Below are 17,570 nucleotides of genomic sequence, written 5' to 3'. Positions count from 1 at the left end.
ATACACGCCCTTGGCCATATCCCTGAACATCTTCCTCCTACCAAACCCAATCAAACCTGCCATGTCTCCTCTACCCTGGCAGGTAAATGACCTCTCTTGTGAGACATGGGCAGTCCCACGCGCCGATATCCTCGGGGCCGTGGTGCTGTCTTCGTACATAGTGTTGACTTGAACTCCGGCTTGATGTACGGAATACGTGAACAAAACTAAAAAGTGCGGTTCCGAATTGCCATGTGGTGATAAATCCTTTCCCTGATATTGATACTACACATTTTCTTGCCTTTTCTTGCTCTTCTTGCGCCTATTTAGCTTCTTTTTTATTACTGCTGTTGAATGCCTGCTTCTACCCAATACCCTACCGTTGATTTGGCTGGTATTCTCACTCTCGTTATGCTTGTGATTGGTTGTTTTGAATACAATTCTGGGCGGTCTCGTGATTCCGTTGTTGTGTTTTATTTCATATTTCATATTTCTCGTTCTCATTATTGTCTCAAACCCTGGTCCTTGTGCATGCTATGTTTCATGGATATGGATGTCGGAGGATCTCTCTTTCTTTCTACTAATCATTTCCCTGCATTGTCATATATGTCGGCTTATTTCCGGAGGGACATACATAGATCGTTAGTGTTTACATGGTGTATGCTGAACTTGCGAGTCGTGAATATGAATATGAATGAGAGTATGGGAGCATATCATATCACCCCCGATATCATAATATTCATCTATAACTGTAACATTGTCGGTTAGTAGATTCGTTGATTGCCGGGTCTGTCTGCAGACGGGAGCATGCACTATGCCGCAATGCACTAGGTAGCAGTATTCCCGTAGCCGATCATTGGCTGTATCCTAGCCAAGGCTATGTCTCTCTGCCAGACAGGTGGTTTTCCCTCGTATCAGAACCACAGAATTGTAAGGTGGAATCCTTATTCTAAGCAGGGCTGTGTCAGCTCCGAGCGTTGCTTATAGTAATAGATTTTCCTTGATGGATGGTGGTACATATATACATACGTCAATCTGAATACAGGCTATACAGGCTATAATCAAAGCATAAACAACCGACTATCCAACTCAGAAAGCCTGAATAGATCTCGGACCAACGCCGTGCACTACTACATGCGTATACAAACCATGTAGTTCCCCACAATCTGATTGGCGGAGAAATGTATCCCCGCTCCCACTTTCCCCCGCGTCTCCGCCTCGATGTGATCCCAGCGGTGGAAGTTCTCCGGCGAGTTCTTCCATCGCCTCAAATGCCGTCCACTCTGGATGTATTATTAAACTCTACCCAATTGACCTACCCTGATCTAGCCGCCTTCAGTCCTGGCGTTGTGGCTCTCTCTACTGTGTAATTGTCCGCTTCGAATACTACCTACCTCTTTCGATAAGTTAGAGCCTGTAACATTGTCAGTCTCGCGCGCTGGTCTCATTCTGGCCCTTGCGCACTGGCTCTACTCTATTCTATTCGTTTTTACTCTCCTTCTACCTTTCACCTCCCCCAATTGACAGATACACTCGCCGCCGTTTCCCACACGTGCACCGCATACACACACACACACACACATACACACACACACATACCCCCACGAGACCAAGTATGAAAACGAGGACTGTTATGAGATGATTCCGACAGCCCTTCCGCAGCACATGGCGACGCCGCTGCTCGACGATCCCCACGTCTCCGCGCTCAAGGCCCAAGAGCCTCCGCAAAACGACACAAGCGCCATATCGGTCTCGAATGTCACGCCCATATCCCCCACCACCGTTGCCCTAGCCGCCGCGCCGAACGAACAAGTAGCATCAATTGTCGCGCCGGCCGAGAGCGCTACGGGGACAGTCTTGATCGTTTACGGTCTGAACCAGGAACATATCGTGCAGCTGGTCGCGGAGGTGCTAGGCAAACCATGGACAACGGAGACGTCGCTGGAAACACTCGCGCAGGGTGGTGATGTTGGCGTGGTGGGGATTCTGGCGCGTGACCTGGAGCGCAGTCTGGAGGGGTGTGAGAGGTCTTCTTTGATCCTTGTGAACACGTATTGTGTGGAAGATGGATCTGCGCCGGATGACACGCTGACCGAGAGGTGTGATTATGAGTTTTTGTATTCTCGGAGTCCGTTCCTGCGTCGGGATCTGTCGCGGTTTTTGTCTTTGATTTTGGGTCAGACGAGACCGCATGATGATCTGCGTAAGAAGACAAGGACGAATTTTATCTCGACGACTTTTCCTGATGTGCACGCTGCGTTGCCGAATTTGGATATTCTGTCGGTTGGATCGGATGCTGTTGAGATTCGTGTGGATTTGCTCGTTGAGCCTGCGGTTAGCGGTCCTGCTGCTCCTGTCCCGAGCTTGAAATATGTTGGGCAACAGTTGATGTTGCTGCGGCAGCATACTGAGTTGCCCATTATTTTTACTGCCAGGTGTACGAGGGAGAATGGGAAGTTCCCTATGGATGACCCGGCTCTCTTTTATAAATACCTGCGTCGGGCTATTCAGTGGGGTGTTGAGTATATTGATGTGGAACTTTGGCTCCCGGAGGAGATTCGGCGACAGCTGGCTGAGAAGAAGGGGCATAGTATCATCTTGTCTGCATTCCATGACTTCTCCGGGACCTGGAAGTGGACATCGGAAGAGGCACAGCGCATCTTCACGGAAAGCGCCAAGTATGCCGACATCGTGAAGATGATCGCCATGGTGCACTCCATCGAGGAGAATTATGAGCTGGAATACTTCCGCTCGACCATCAAGAGTCGCGGCCCAGGCCCATTATTGTCGGCTGTCAACATGGGCCAAATGGGCCAGCTCTCTCGAGCCCTGAACACAGTCTTTTCCCCAATTACCCACCCACTTCTTCCAATGATCGCAGCCCCGGGTCAATTGACAGCCGCGGAAATTAATGAAGCCCTGCATATAATGGGTCAACTTCCCAAACGTGACCTTTACGCCATCGGTTCCTTCCGCTCAACTCCACACTCAATGTTCATGGAAAAGTGCCTGAATGAGCTGGGTCTCCCACACAACTTCTCATCCATCGACCGCGGTCCGAAGGGCTCTGTAGAGTCTGTCATCATGCAACCGCAATTTGGTGGCGCCTACCTCAACCCCCCGGTGGCAAGCACAACATCTTACATTCCTGCGGTGAGCAACGCAGCCCGGGCAATTGGCTTAGTCGACACAATCGCCATGACCAGCGCCGCAGAACCCCATTCAGCGAAATCCCGCTTTATCGGCGAAAACGCTGCTTGGAAGGGTATCCGCGCAACACTGACGCGCGAGTACGTCCCTTCAGCATATCAAAACCGCGCAGCCATAATACTAGCAGGCAGCGAAGCAGATGCCTCAGCAGCGATCTTCGCACTGCGCAGTCTTGGCGTTGGAGCAATTTATACAGTCGGCTTCAAAGCCTCAGGCCCGTTATCCGCCGGCCTGGAACCATTCACATCCATCCAATCGGTGAAACTAGTTGAGCAGCCTTTCGTCATTGTCTCAGCCTTACCACCAGAGAAATCCCTTCTCGTCCAACCCCTGCTTCGGCATTATGGTGCTAACGGCCGCTCATCACCCCCTTCGACTCGGGGAAAGGTTTACCTGGATCTAACTAGTGGACTTCGAAAGGGTGATCCCCTCGCTGTAGCTACGAGTGCTGGCTGGACAGCATATGGGTTCGAGGATGTTACCGCATGGACGACTGTCGAAACACTTAGGTTACTCGTTGGCCAGAATGTCCCTTTTGACTTTGTGCGCATGGCGTCTGGGCGGCCCTTGTTTTAGTCGGTTCTAGTTCCTCTCTGTTGTGCATCCAATAGACTGTTGTATTGGATCGGCTTCTTCAGTTCTCGGTTTTCTTGGGTGTTTGGGTTGGGATGCATTTGGCTTCTTTTGATATGCTCTAGAAATGCATGGGTATATATTATATGTTTCTAGTGCGTAGCTTAAAGATGTCTTACTCTTGGCTCTCTTCTGTATAGATACATAGTAACTGTAGGATGTTGGTGAATACCGTTACCCCAGATATGTCAGGTACACCTCGGGCCCGATAGGCCCTTATCAAATCCGGGGTTCAGCCCCTCACTCTCGTCTCCCGTCTATCCCCAACTGATTCCAGTTTCCTCCCTTTGCCTCACACTAGTGTGGAAAGAACAATGCAATGCATCTCCGTCCCGACCACGCAGTGCGCGACCTCCCAACCCTCCACGCCTTCATCCAACAACATCCCCTCGGCATAATAACAACCTCCCTCCCCTCAGAAATCCACCCGACCCTCCAATGCAGCCACATCCCTTGGGTCCTGGACAGTGAAGCGACGGTTTCAAATACGCAAACAAACAAAGAATCCAACAATGCCGAGCCCCCACCCCTAGGAGTCCTCCGCGGCCACATCGCACGCCAAAACCCGCAGTCTAAGGCGATGGTCGATGCCGTGTTGGAGAATACAGCAAACAGAAACAGCGGGACTAGTATCCCGGGTGCATTCCCGACATTGGAGCCGGAGCTGGAGTCAGAGTCAGAATCAACAGGGCAGACCCTCCCCGGCGAGGTGTTAATTGTCTTTACCAGTCCAGTAGACCATTATATCACGCCGAACTTTTATACTGAATCCAAGCCTGCGACGGGGAAGGTTGCCCCGACGTGGAATTATGCTGCTGTGCAAGTCTACGGCCGTGCGACGATCTATCATGACGCGAAGGATGCAAATACAGAACAATTCCTGAGGACGCAGTTAGGGGATTTGGCGAGATTGGGCGAAGAAGGCGTAATGGGCTTCCAAGACCAAGACAAAGACCACAGCCAAGAACAAGCGGTCGCGGCATCGGCTACGGGTACGGGTACGGGAGCGGGCCCAACATCTGAAACCAAGACCACGACTAACACCGCGGAAAAAGACCAAGCAAACCAGGGGCTTAGCGCCAACCCTGAAACTAGCACCACCAAGGGAAATGCGGCCTCCCCGACGCCATGGAGAATCGCCGATGCGCCACCGGAATACATAGCCATGTTGCTGAAGAATATCATCGGCATGCGGGTTGAGATCACGCGCATTGAGGGGAGGTTCAAGGTTAGCCAGGAACGACCGGTGAATGATCGCAGTGGGGTTGTTGAGGGGTTGGAGGGGATGGGTTCTGTGAGGGCGAGGGATATGGCGTTGTTTGTGAGGAGGGGGAGGGTGGTTGATTCCCCCTAGACCTGGACTAGGTGGACAGGGGTATATACGTCTATGTATATATGTGACTTACATGCATAACTTGTAGAGTAAAAGTTAGAGAGTAGGATAGAACTTAGAGTTCATAGCGCCATGCACGCAACACCTCGGTTGGATAAATGCATTCGGATGCTGCGATGTGAGAGAGTGGATAACTAGAACCAGCCGCCAACTTTGGTGATGTTAGTAATACATGCAGGAAAGGGGAGTATTCTTCAAGCCAAAAGTCAAAAACCAAAAAGAAACCGGGCAAGCAATGAGCAGAAAACGCCCCCGTTCCGTATCCAAAACAGTAGACTGCGGATGATCAGGCGTCTACGGCCACTTTAGTAGGCCTTTCATAGGGCCCGGTAGTGGCAAGGATGTTTCAGGTGGAATCCTGGGAATCTGGGGAATTAGAAGCGGGGGGCGCTGAAGAATCGGGGGTAGAGGACGGAGTAGGAGGCTTCGGTTAATAGGAAGCTGGAAAGAACAGGGTCCAAGCGGTTGAGTTTGAAAGACAAAATCAAACTGCGGATGTTGGTGTGGAAGCCCTAATGGACCGGAGATGGTGGTGAAAGAAGGAAGTTCCCCGGAGTTCTGGACTGGGGATATTAAGGGGAGGCTAGGTAGTGATCTTGGGTTTTAATATTAGAATAGTTTAGAAGCATAGTAATATGGGAAATGTAGGATATTAAATATGATCAGGATCGTTAGAATTAATTAATTCAAAAATAACAAGAATAACAGTAACTTCATGAGAGTATAAGTAACTTCATGAGACTATACAAAGTACCTGAAAGTCCCGGCGGCACATCTTCTCCGCATTTCGCTATTCTCCGCAACTCATAAAGGCATAGACTCATTCTCGACGCCACGAACTAGTCTATTCCTCTTGGCCGATGCCTCTTTCTTTTCCTTTCTCTTTCTTCCTTTTTCCCCAATTCCTCAATGTACCATGTCTCGCCCTCAGGTCAGCATCGACCGTCTCACGCCCCGCCGTGCGACGGTCGAGCCACGCGAAACTATGAACTGCAAATCCTGTCGCAAGCGCAAGGTCGGTTAAAATCCAGCGCTCTGATCGCATCTCTAACAGCCACTTTAGATCAAATGTAATCGCTTGCGACCAAGCTGCGAGGCCTGCAAGGTGTTCCAGTGCCCGTGTGTTTATGGTGAGCCAAGCCACGTTACACCGAACATATGACCCAATTTAACACAAAACCAACAGACGCAGTTCCCAAAAAGCGCGGTCCGAAGACCGACGTGCTGGAAGCGCTGCTGAAACGTGTGGATGGACTCGAAAAGCGACTGCACGATGAAAAGAATCCCATCTCGCCCACTTCGCCCGACCAGGCCCCGGACGACCCACCAAGCTTTCTGTCCCGCCGGAATACCATCGATACCTCGTTCAGTCTTTACGCTGCAAATGAACCGCGATCAACTTTGTCGAATTCCCTGTCGCAGCATGTGGAACCTTTTCCTCGGATGGCTAGTCAGTCGGGGAATCTTCTTCCGCAGCAGTCTCCGACACAGGGTGTTTTGTCGGATGCGATCCTGGACATTTACTTTTCGCGACTGCATGGGAAGCCTTTCTTTATACTCGATGAGGCGACTACGCGACAGCGACATCAGATGAATCAATTGCCGGCGTTTTTGTCCATGGCTATTTCGGCAATGGCATTGAGGTAGGATTGCCAGTTTGTCGCTTCTATTTGCCGTGTTGACCATCCCAGGTACACCACTTCACCCGGTCAAGTAGAGCAGGCACTACGGTCGGGACTAGATGCGGCGCACCAGGCAAGGCGCATGATCGATGTCGATAACCCAACGGTTGAGGGGTTGCAGACTCTCTTGTTGCTATCGCAAGCTTTCTTCGCCTTTGGACTGGGGAAGAAGGCATATATGACATTTTGTAGGTTTTGCCTCCATGACTTGGTGGAGTCGCTAACAAATGACTAGCGAACTGCGTGGCGATGATTGTTGCGCTGGATATGTACCGCGAGGCACCAGCCAAGATGAACGTTTCGCCCGCCGAGCGGGAAACCAGACGTCGCCTGTTCTGGTCTGTCTATCTAATGGATCGCTTTATTAACTGCGGATCCCGACGGCCGTGTCTCATATCAGACCATTCAATTGTTCTGCGACTCCCATCCTGGTCGCCCCATGCAGCCGGTCTGAACATGGAAGGAGAGCTGTTCCACGTTGGACCTAACATCCAGTATTCAGCAGACTCCCGCCGCAAATCGCCCAGCGCGGCTTCTTTGTTGATTGACATAACACGGATCCTCGGTGTCACCAACAAATATTTGGCAGCGGGCGGAGTCAAGGGCGACTCTCATTTCCCATGGCATGCGCTCTCCACTCTTTCCAAGATCCGACAAGAATTGGATATCTGGGCGGCCGGTACGCAGGACGTCTTTGCATCTATTGATGCATTGTTTGGTCACCCCGAAAGCACAACACTATTACTGAGCAAGTTGATTTATCATCTTGTGCATTGTTTGATCTACCGCCCATTCCTACCAATCGACTTGGTTGAGCTACGCGGTACAGGGCAGCACCAGTCTTGGCAAATCGAGGCCACTAATCTGTGCTTCTCGCATTCCAATGCAATTGCAGAGCTGGTTGAATTAGGCCGGAACTCTCCACTGGTTGAATGGCCTGCCTTTGTCGGTTACTGTGTTTGCACAGCTGGGACTGTTCACGTGCACGGTGTGCACTACAAGGGCCGCGAAGGCGAGGTCTTTTCTTCGAGTGCTGAGTTCTTGACACGGGAGATGCACCAGCTCACTTGGTTGCGCAGTATCTGGACGGGTGTCCAGCACCAGCGTGAGCTGCTGCAGACTATCTATACCTGTCACTCGGAACTGGTGCGCAATCTTGCTAGCAGCCCAATGCGTTTCTCGCCCGTCTTCCATCTTGAAGACTTCCTGGATCGATACCCCGGTCTGTCGTTAGATGGATCTCATGTCCGATTAATAGATACTGGAGATGACCTGTCATCGAGGTACGGTTCTTCACACCCACCATTTTATACAGCAACTGACATGAAAACAGTACATCAAACTTCATTGATCGACAAGACCACTACTACCAACGATCAATGGCGGCACCATCCTACCAAACCCCATCATCCTTCTATTCAAACACCAGAGGCGCACCCTCAACCCCCCTTGCAACCCAAACCCCAGACACAGACCGCAGAAACTCCCATTCTCACTCTCACTCCCACTCCCAATCAATACCCTTCTCCCAAAAAGGCCAACCAAACCCCTCTTCCCTCTCCCCGACCCTCCAATTCCACGCCCCAAACCACAACCAACCAACCCCTTCCCTTCCCTCAATCTTCTCCCTCCCAGGAACAGACCACCCAAACCCAAACCACAACCAACAAGAACAAACCAACCAACTAGCCCTCCCCCCAGGCTTCTCTCCAACAGTCTTCGGCCTCTCCCCACCCCCCTTCCTCTCAGAAACAAACCTAAACATAGCCCCAACACCCCCCTCAAATCCCCAATACGCAACCTTCCCCTTCGACGCCGCTCACACAGGCATGAGCGGCACAGCCGGTGGTACAGTCCTCACTCCGGGCGCCCAGTCACATACTAGCGGGACGCAAACTACGACTGGGAGCGAAGGTGGTTCTCTAGAGAAAGATCCATTCCTTAGTTTACTGGAGCAGCTGGCTGAGAATGAAAATTCCCAGGGTGGGCCTAGTGAGCTTGATTTCTTTTTGACGGGGACTGGGGCTGTTGATGGTGAGTCGGAGATTGTCGATGATAAGAATGGCAATGGGGTCTCATAAGGAAAGGAAGAGGATTGGCAGCGTATATATATATTCGTGTTTTGTTTATAATTCTTTGCATATTTGAGCTAATTCGCCAGCTTGGTTTGGTTTTTATTTAATTGATACCCATTTCTGGTATTGGATTTTACCTCACGTGTCATTGAATCTGTTGATATTGGCAATTGGTAGCATGATATTGTCGATGGTGTTGAATCCGACGCTTCAATTTTGTACTTGACGTTTCCTTCAATTCCACGAAGATATACCTTGCGGTGCAGTAAAACAGTGATAATGTAACTGTGGTATCCAGGTCTATCCCAAGTACATCGGACAGACAATTAGGATACCCCCGCGGGCTGCTCTCAATTTAGCCGTTATCAATAGCCGGATAGTATCGGCTATTGAAAGTCCATAGACCTCCATATGGGAATACATCGACTGTAAACCAATCCAATTGCAACAATTCTGTGTTAATCCAACAGCTCCAAAGCCTCTGGACATGCTCCAGACTAAACCATATATATACACATATAAAAAACACCAAGATATAAGCCCAAATCAAATCCCGACCATACCCCGGAGACGAGTCGGCGGAGCTCCGCCAAAGCCGAGCGGGAACCCCCACGTCGCAATGCCCTGGCCTCACATATAATGCAACAACCCCTCCAACCCAAATGTCCCCAACCGACCGACTTCTCACGATAAAAAACCACCTCCCACAATCCCCCACTACATCCACAACCACCACATCCAAAATGAAACTCCTCTACCCAACCTCCCTAGTCCTGGACACAAAGTCCCTGGAAGGCTTCTCCGTCTCCCTCCACCCCTACGACGTCACAACCCCAATCCCAGACGACCTAATCGACGCCGAAATCCTAGTAACATGGACAAACAAACCCGAAAACCTGCGCGACGCCGCAACCCGCATGAAAAACCTCCGCTGGATCCAGTCCCTAGCCGCAGGCCCGAACGACGTCCTCAGCGCCGGCTTCGACGCTTCCCGTATCGCCATCACGACCGGTTCCGGGTGCCACGATGAGACGGTCGCTGAGCACGCGCTTGGTCTGTTGCTTAACGGTGCCCGGCGGTTCTTTGAAATGCGCGATTATCAGAATAAGGGTGTTTGGCCCGGCCATCTTGGAGGCCCGCAGCCTGATCGTGCTCCTGGTACTTTTTCCACGCTTAAGGGGGCGAATGTTACTATCTGGGGTTTCGGAAATATCGCCAAGTGCCTTGCGCCCGTTTTGACGGCGTTGGGTGCGAAGGTTACTGGTGTTGCGCGGTCTGCTGGTGTGCGGGATGGGTTTGAGGTTGTTGGTGAGGATGCTTTGCCGGCTGTGCTGGCTAAGACTGATGCGCTTGTTATGATTCTGCCTGGGTCTGCTAGTACGAATGGGGCGCTGGGAAAGGAGAGGCTTGCGCTTTTGCCTAAGCATGCTTGGGTTGTTAATGTGGGCCGGGGTACTTCTATTGATGAGGATGCCCTTGTTGAGGCGCTTGAGAAGGGGGAGATTGGGGGTGCCGCCCTTGATGTCTTCTCTGTTGAACCATTGCCTACTTCTTCGCCTCTGTATAAGGCGCCTAATCTTGTGCTCTCGCCTCATGCTGCTGGTGGGCGGCCGCGTGGGGCTGAGGCGTTGATTGCTTATAACTTGCGGAGGCTTTTGGCCGGGCAGGAGCTTAAGAATCTTATTTAGAGGTTGATGGCGAGTTCTTGTTTGATAGATTTATTTTTTACTAGTACATAGATGTATCGATGTTCATACTTAGGTCCTGTCGTGTAAAGTGTGGTGTAGACACGGTGTGACTAACTTGCCCAGTACTCGTGCGTAGCCAAAGAGAAAAATTATTGGTCCAAATTGGTCCTTACATACAGTTAAGCCAGCTTTACCCTAATAAGGACTTTCGATCTTAGTACCATGGCACAACTAAAGGAGAAGCCTGGAATGAAGAAACTGATCGAGAGAAAGAAATTGATAAAAGCTTATATAAACAGAGCATGACTATGTACAAATATCCAAACCACCCATATTTTCAGAAACAATCAACACCAGAATCAATGCCAAAACATCCAACCCTAAAGTCTGGAACTGCTACCCTGACAACAAGAAGCAGAAGCAGCTGAAGGGAAAGCATTCTTCGACTGGGTATCAACACAAACAGCCGAAGGCGGAACCCAAAGACCAGGATTCTTCTCAAAGAAGTTCGAAGCACGCAGCATAATGCTAACCGGCTCAGCAGGCATAATGGGGAAATCCTCCGTGCGCGGGAAATGCGTAAGACCGAACTGGAGGTAGCAGACGATATCGGTGTTTTCGATGTTCTCGTTGCGCTGCGCCCAGTCCGCGATCGTGGGGTTGTGCGGGTGTCCGTCGTCGCCGGTGGATTGGCAGACGTAGTCGCCGGCTGGGAAGAGCTCGTAGTCCTTGTAGGGCAGGACCCAGAGGGGCTTGCGGGCGAAGGCGGCGCGCTTCCAGACTGTGCTGCCTGGTTTGGCGAGCATGGGTGGGCAGTTGTTGTTCAGGATCTTGTAGCCGACGGGCTTTTTGGCGATTGTGTTCATGCGGTTTGGGTTGATGATATCCCACGAGCGGTTCGTCTCGTAGCAGTAGTCTGCGGCGCCTTCGAGGGCTGTGCGGAGGGTTTTCTTCTTGCTGTAGAAGGCGTTGCCGTAGGGGTTCTCTGGGGAGCCGACGGCGGCTTCGGCGGAGACGGCGTCGCTTTGCACGACGGAGTTGTTGTGGCCATCGATTTCGGGGTCGATACGGAGAGAGAAGAGGTGCTGGTGGTTGTGGGCGTTGATTGAGGGGGCAACTTCTGTGCCGTAGGGCGCGGCGGTCTCGGTTGGGTGCATGCAGTAGGTGTTCAGCATGCCGGTGAGCTTCATCTCCAGCTTGTAGGTTCCGTCCAGGGTGAAGGTGTGGTAGAAGCCGTACTCGTAGTTGGCGGCGGTGATGATTTGGGAGACGATGAGCTTGCGGTCACGAGCGGAGATGACAGTGCCGTCGCGGTAGTCGGTGTGCTTGTAGAGGAGGCCGTTGTCCTCTTCGTGGATGCAGATGGCGTTCTTGATCACGGCGGCTTCACCGCTGGAGGTGGACATGACACCGTCCATGTAGTGGATAGCACCCTTGCAATCACAACCCAGCTTCAGAGAATTGGTCATGAGACCAGTGCCGTACTCGCCAACGTCGAAAGCGTGCTTCTTGTGGTGAGGCTTCTCGGGGCAACCGTAGGGGACAACCATCTCGACGACGGAAATACGGTTAAAGAGGGTGCGCTCGCGGTCCTCGTACATGTCGTGGGTGCGCACATCAGAGATGACGATACCCTCACGGTAGTTGAAACCAATGTGCATCTTGAAGTTGGCCCAAGTCAGCTCGTTGCCGCGGACCTTGAAGGAGACACCCTGAGGCTGGGTGATATCGATAGGCTTCAGGCGGTCGTGGTTGTACTTGTCGCCAATGAATTCGGGAAGGTAGTTGTGTTCTTGGAGAGGAACAGCGGTGCGTTCGCCGTTGACATAGCGGACATCAACGCTGAGCACCTCTTCGGTCTCGGTATCCGCAACAACGGTGAAATCCAGAGGGTGGGCGTACTGGTTGTCGAACTCGGAGTTACGGTAGTAAGCCAGACCCTGTTGGAGACGGCGCTCGAAGCCCCATCGTTCATCAATGCCAATGGCCCATGCGTCGAGGAAGACCTTATCCATGTCGGTAATGCCGATCTCCTTGCAGGCACGGATAACACGGGCGTCCTTGCGAGCAATGCGCTCCATCACATCGAGATCCTCGAGAGTGAGAGTTGGCATGACTTCGGAAACTTCTTTCCATTCCTCAACCTTGGTGGTGGCGAGGTTGACGACCACCTCGGCGACCTGGGAAGTTTCGCGCACAATGACGATGGCGAAAGCCCGACGGTCTGGAGTGGGAATTGCACCAGCACGGAATGCTTGATATTCGGCTTTCCGGGGTTCCCGGAGTGTGAGGCAGTTGAACTTGATAGTCTTAGGGCTGGCATATTCCCGGATGATCTTGGCGGCCTCTGGGATTTCCTTGATGGTGAGTTGATCTATGTTCAACGTCAGCTTCTGATCTCTAAAAAATATGATGCGGTTTGCCTACCTAATGGGTGGGGGATTCCCTGTGGCAACATCGCAGCGGCGGCTACACTATCATAATCTCCCTCGCGGAAGATCGTATAGCCGGGAATTGATGTGGTATCTGGGGCAGACGCCATGATGAAGATGTGATGGGGGATGGGAGAAGAGTTTAGAGAGTTGTAGAGAACTGAAAAACTTCATCGCAAAGTTGCCATGGACTTTATATAGCTACCGGACCTTGGATATCAGATCGAATGTCACCGCATGTACCTTCCCAGAAAGGAAATCGGGATCTTATAGAAGCCGGGGCGAATGGTCCCGAAAGTGGACTCTCCCGCCGTTGTTCGGTTTGGGCGAATGTCTGGAGAAGCTATTAAGTGACACTAGAGGTGACGCTTTGCAATTCTATGGCATAATATCTGTTTCGTAAAGACATCGCCATCGAAAATATCAGCCAATCAGCATACAACGGCTCGGTAGATGTGTTGGCCATTGCGTTCTCTGCTGGTCGCCCTAATGAGGCAAGTCTTATAGGCAGGGCTACACACTACACCCACTGTAGGCACCACCTGCCTCTTTTCGACGAATCAGGTGATCTACGAAGAGGTGCCAAGGGCGTTGAATCAAGCTTATTTTCACGTGGACTGGGTTATGTAAGCCGCGGCTCTTTTTCACCACATCTTAATAGTCTTGATAAGTAGCTAGGTATACAGTAACTTGAGTAGACATTCAAGACTACACATATGTTACACATGTGAAAATCCAAGACAGCAAGACAATTACCCACCTATCTCCAGTATTGACACCGAATACCCAAACTGCGCTTGGCTGGACATGCCTAATCAGGACTAGCGCATATACCCGTCAACCGCCGTGATTTGAGTTCCACGTCCGAGTCCACCCCGTCTTTGATAGAATCCGGAGGCGGATCTCGTGGATCTCGCGGATCTGTCTGAAGTCACTATGGAGACTGAAATAGAATGTACAGCCGACTTATCGCTAGCTCTAGCTATCGCATAGTTACGGAGTACTCGCGTTAAGTACTAATATTATTCACGTCTAACTTGACCATTTCTTCACAAGCTTCCACCTCAATCACACACAATGTCCGACGTATCAGTTCAACTCACAGCGCCCAACGGCCACACTTGGACCCAGCCCACGGGCCTGTTCATCAACAACCAATGGGTCAAGTCGTCGAATGGCGAGAAGATTGCAACCATCAACCCCACGTACGTCTTGGAACTTCATATATATATATATATATCAATTTATAGCTGATCGGATTATAACAACAGGACCGCAAAGGAAATCACATCGGTCCATGCAGCCTCATCTCAAGATGTCGACACGGCCGTCAAGGCCGCTCGCGCAGCTCTCAACAACCCCTGCTGGCGCGACCTGCCCGGTTCCGACCGCGGCAAGCTGATGAACCGTCTGGCCCAGCTCATTGAGGATAACCGCAAGACCCTTGCAACCATTGAGACAATTGACAACGGAAAGCCATACTCTGTTTCTTTCAATGATGATCTTACCGAGACCGCCGAGACTATCCGCTACTACGGCGGCTATGCCGATAAGATCTTCGGTCGGGTCATTGATACCACCCCGGATAAGTTTGCCTACACCATTCGGGAACCAGTTGGTGTCTGTGGACAGATCATCCCGTAAGTAATATTATGATATCCGATCAACATTCGCCGCTCATCATAAAACAGATGGAACTTCCCTCTGGCAATGGCAGCCTGGAAACTCGGACCAGCCCTGGCCTGCGGTAACGCCGTGATCCTGAAGCCAGCCGAGCAGACCCCTCTCTCAATCCTCTTCCTTGCAAACCTTATTGTAGAGGCTGGCTTCCCACCCGGTGTCGTGAACATCGTGAATGGCCACGGTGCCGTCGCAGGAGCAGCACTCGCCTCGCACACGGATGTGGACAAGATCGCTTTCACCGGAAGCACCGCTACAGCCAAGCACATCATGAAAATGGCTAGCGTGAACCTGAAGAACATTACTCTCGAGACCGGCGGCAAGAGTCCCCTCGTCGTCTTCAATGACGCCGATCTCGAGCAGGCGGTTGAATGGGCCCATATCGGCATCATGTATAATCAGGGCCAGATCTGCACTGCCACCTCACGGATCCTCGTCCAGGATGAGATCTACGATAAGTTCTTAGAGGCGTTCAAGGCTCAAGTCAAAAATGTGTCCAAGGTCGGCGATCCGTTCGAGGAATCCACTTTCCAGGGTCCCCAGGTGACGCAGGCTCAATATGACCGTATCATGTCCTATGTTGATGTGGGCAAGTCAGAGAAAGCTACCCTTGTTACTGGTGGAAAGCCGTTCAAGGGCGTCGGTGATGGCAAGGGATATTTCGTGGAACCTACCGTGTTCACGGATGTTTCTCCCAAGATGCGGATTTATCAGGAAGAGGTCTTTGGGCCGTTCGTTGTTATTGCTCGGTTCAGCACTGAGGAAGATGCCATTCAAATGGCTAATGACAGTACTTATGGTCTTGGTAGTGCGCTTTTCACTACCAACCTGACTCGTGCTCACCGCGTTGCTAAGAAGATTGAGGCTGGTATGGTCTGGATCAACTCTAGCAATGATAGTGATTGGCGCATTCCGTTCGGTGGCGTTAAGCAGAGTGGTATTGGTCGTGAGCTTGGTGAGGCTGGTCTTGATGCTTATTCCAGTATTAAGGCTATCCATGTGAATATGAAGTCCAAGCTTTAAGGGGGACTTCTGTCATGGGGACTCAGTAGGACAGCTGGGATGCTGTATTGTATATATCAAAATTGAACATGCGCTTTGTGAACATTCAAGATGTTGCTATTCCGGTAATATATACACTAGAATTGGGATATCGTCATCTCAAGCCCTGGAACAACAACGCCTTTTTCCAATTGCAATGTACACAATTAGGTGCAGCTAGAGCTTCCAGCAACGAAAGTACCATCCGAGTTCTCGCAGCCACACTCGCCAGTCTGGGGATCCTTGATGCAAGTAGTGCCGTATCCACTGCTCTTTCCACCATTGCCCCAGTAGAAAATCCAGTAGTCAGAGTCCTCCGTTAACTCACTGGTGGTTGGGGCAGTGCAAGTGTAGGCGCTGCATGTTCCGTAGGGAGCGCCGTTGTTGGAGTCGTATTGGTGGTCGGTCTCGAAGACGGCGAAGGTCTGGGTGGACGAAGTGCGAGTATTGTGAGAGCACTCAGCAGCCTGGATGGCCTTGGAGACCTTGGCAGCTATTTTGAGGGAGTTAGTCCATGCGTTTGGATACACTAGAGATTGTTATTTATGCTTACCAGAGCAGTTGAGGCTGCTGGGCTTGTAGCCCTTGCTGTTGGAAGAAGCAGGGTCGAGGGTGGCAGCGACAAGGGCCGGGGCAGCCAGCATGGAGAGGAAAGTGACGAAGTGCATTTTGAAGGTTAAGTGTTCAGGTGTGGTGATTTATGCTGTCTAGAACCAAGGTATTGTCGATATATATATGCTATACACAGCCGTAGCATCGATCCGGAGACGTATGATCATGGAGTCAATTTTCTCTACCTGACACAGGAGTACTCATCAGCTATGGAGAAACATAGGCCTGGAGCGGATTGCTTGAAATAATGCCTGGGATGTTTCAATGAATTTGTACTCGGGGGGCTCCACTTCAGCTTTATGGAAACTGAGACTCATACAAAATGCGTTTCAGATAGAGGCCCGAAACAGCCAAGATGATCCTCACATCCCACACAATGATCCACTCGGAGGCCTAGTTTCACAAGTAGGACAGGTTTGTGAAGCATAAAGGGGTAATTCCGAGCCATAAAACTGTACATCGTGTTATTGCTGTATACCTCCAGATTTAAAGACACATATCATAACAGTGCTATCATTTACTAGCGACAGACAGCTTACTAAAGAGCCGTCAGCCAAGTTTCATACAGAATGTGATGTTTGAGAACGTCCGTTCCAGATTTTTAACCCCCTGCATTAAAACGGTAATCAGCCTAAGATGAGCCTAGGTCCTAGGCAACGTCAGACACCATACGTCAACCTATTAACGTACTAAATTAAAGTTGTGGCAGCTAAAACGCTTGTAGCCTAGTTGAACACAATTTTAGTTAGACGGAATGGTTTCCAGATATGAAATGACTGGCAGCAATCAGGATATTCAGGCAAACAATGCGCACATAGTACTGAAATTGAAAGGTCTTTCCCAGATCGCCACGGGACCAACTCTCAAAATAAATTATTCCACCAGTAAAGTGGGTTAGAAACGCGCAGGAAAAAAGCAAGAAATATTTCTGTTAGCAAGGTAGTCAGGTCTATAATCAACGTCGTTACCAGTAAATTGGTTTCAGGGAGCAAGAACTTCTAGTTTGTCAGGCCACTAAGCCTTAAAATATATCTCTTTGCTACGAACAAGGATCATCCAAAAGAGACCATACATCTTGGGAAGTTAGAGGCTCGCGTGGAGATATCTGAGGTTGGAGTCATTGGGGAGTACGAGAAGTCAGAAAT

At 50.8% G+C, this 17,570-nt stretch overlaps 7 protein-coding genes across 7 annotated transcripts; 5 read left to right on the top strand and 2 right to left on the bottom strand.

Annotated features, from left to right (window-relative positions):
- Positions 1 to 1,644: 1,644 nt before the first annotated feature.
- Positions 1,645 to 3,765, top strand: PENARI_c017G08623 (type I 3-dehydroquinate dehydratase; the record flags this gene model as incomplete). The annotated part of the gene is made up of 1 exon (XM_022634384.1): positions 1,645 to 3,765. One exon carries the CDS (start codon positions 1,645 to 1,647, stop codon positions 3,763 to 3,765), a length of 2,121 nt encoding a protein of 706 aa, XP_022485768.1.
- A 376-nt stretch (positions 3,766 to 4,141) lies between these two features.
- Positions 4,142 to 5,248, top strand: PENARI_c017G04023 (FMN-binding negative transcriptional regulator; the record flags this gene model as incomplete). Its single annotated transcript, XM_022634300.1, has 2 exons — positions 4,142 to 5,081; positions 5,244 to 5,248. 2 exons carry the CDS (start codon positions 4,142 to 4,144, stop codon positions 5,246 to 5,248), a joined length of 945 nt encoding a protein of 314 aa, XP_022485901.1.
- An 883-nt stretch (positions 5,249 to 6,131) lies between these two features.
- Positions 6,132 to 8,978, top strand: PENARI_c017G09939 (transcription factor domain-containing protein; the record flags this gene model as incomplete). The annotated part of the gene is made up of 6 exons (XM_022634405.1): positions 6,132 to 6,230; positions 6,279 to 6,345; positions 6,402 to 6,858; positions 6,907 to 7,085; positions 7,133 to 8,180; positions 8,231 to 8,978. 6 exons carry the CDS (start codon positions 6,132 to 6,134, stop codon positions 8,976 to 8,978), a joined length of 2,598 nt encoding a protein of 865 aa, XP_022485769.1.
- A 737-nt stretch (positions 8,979 to 9,715) lies between these two features.
- PENARI_c017G05767 (phosphoglycerate dehydrogenase) lies at positions 9,716 to 10,660 on the top strand (the record flags this gene model as incomplete). Its single annotated transcript, XM_022634329.1, has 1 exon — positions 9,716 to 10,660. The coding sequence occupies one exon, from the start codon at positions 9,716 to 9,718 to the stop codon at positions 10,658 to 10,660; it is 945 nt and encodes a 314-aa protein (XP_022485820.1).
- Positions 10,661 to 11,040: 380 nt separating this feature from the next.
- PENARI_c017G05081 (peroxisomal copper amine oxidase) lies at positions 11,041 to 13,202 on the bottom strand (the record flags this gene model as incomplete). The annotated part of the gene is made up of 2 exons (XM_022634321.1): positions 11,041 to 13,034; positions 13,088 to 13,202. The coding sequence occupies 2 exons, from the start codon at positions 13,200 to 13,202 to the stop codon at positions 11,041 to 11,043; spliced, it is 2,109 nt and encodes a 702-aa protein (XP_022485728.1).
- A 967-nt stretch (positions 13,203 to 14,169) lies between these two features.
- On the top strand, positions 14,170 to 15,795 carry PENARI_c017G01292 (uncharacterized protein; the record flags this gene model as incomplete). The annotated part of the gene is made up of 3 exons (XM_022634243.1): positions 14,170 to 14,297; positions 14,364 to 14,732; positions 14,784 to 15,795. 3 exons carry the CDS (start codon positions 14,170 to 14,172, stop codon positions 15,793 to 15,795), a joined length of 1,509 nt encoding a protein of 502 aa, XP_022485886.1.
- A 185-nt stretch (positions 15,796 to 15,980) lies between these two features.
- PENARI_c017G11241 (uncharacterized protein) lies at positions 15,981 to 16,481 on the bottom strand (the record flags this gene model as incomplete). Its single annotated transcript, XM_022634436.1, has 2 exons — positions 15,981 to 16,306; positions 16,367 to 16,481. The coding sequence occupies 2 exons, from the start codon at positions 16,479 to 16,481 to the stop codon at positions 15,981 to 15,983; spliced, it is 441 nt and encodes a 146-aa protein (XP_022485779.1).
- Between the last annotated feature and the right edge of the window lie 1,089 nt (positions 16,482 to 17,570).

The sequence above is a fragment of the Penicillium arizonense genome (genome assembly GCF_001773325.1).
Source record: "Penicillium arizonense strain CBS 141311 chromosome Unknown PENARI_contig017, whole genome shotgun sequence".
Taxonomy (NCBI): domain Eukaryota; kingdom Fungi; phylum Ascomycota; class Eurotiomycetes; order Eurotiales; family Aspergillaceae; genus Penicillium; species Penicillium arizonense.
The sequence above is the reverse complement of the archived record's forward strand: the minus strand, read 5'-3'. Positions and strand labels throughout refer to the sequence as shown.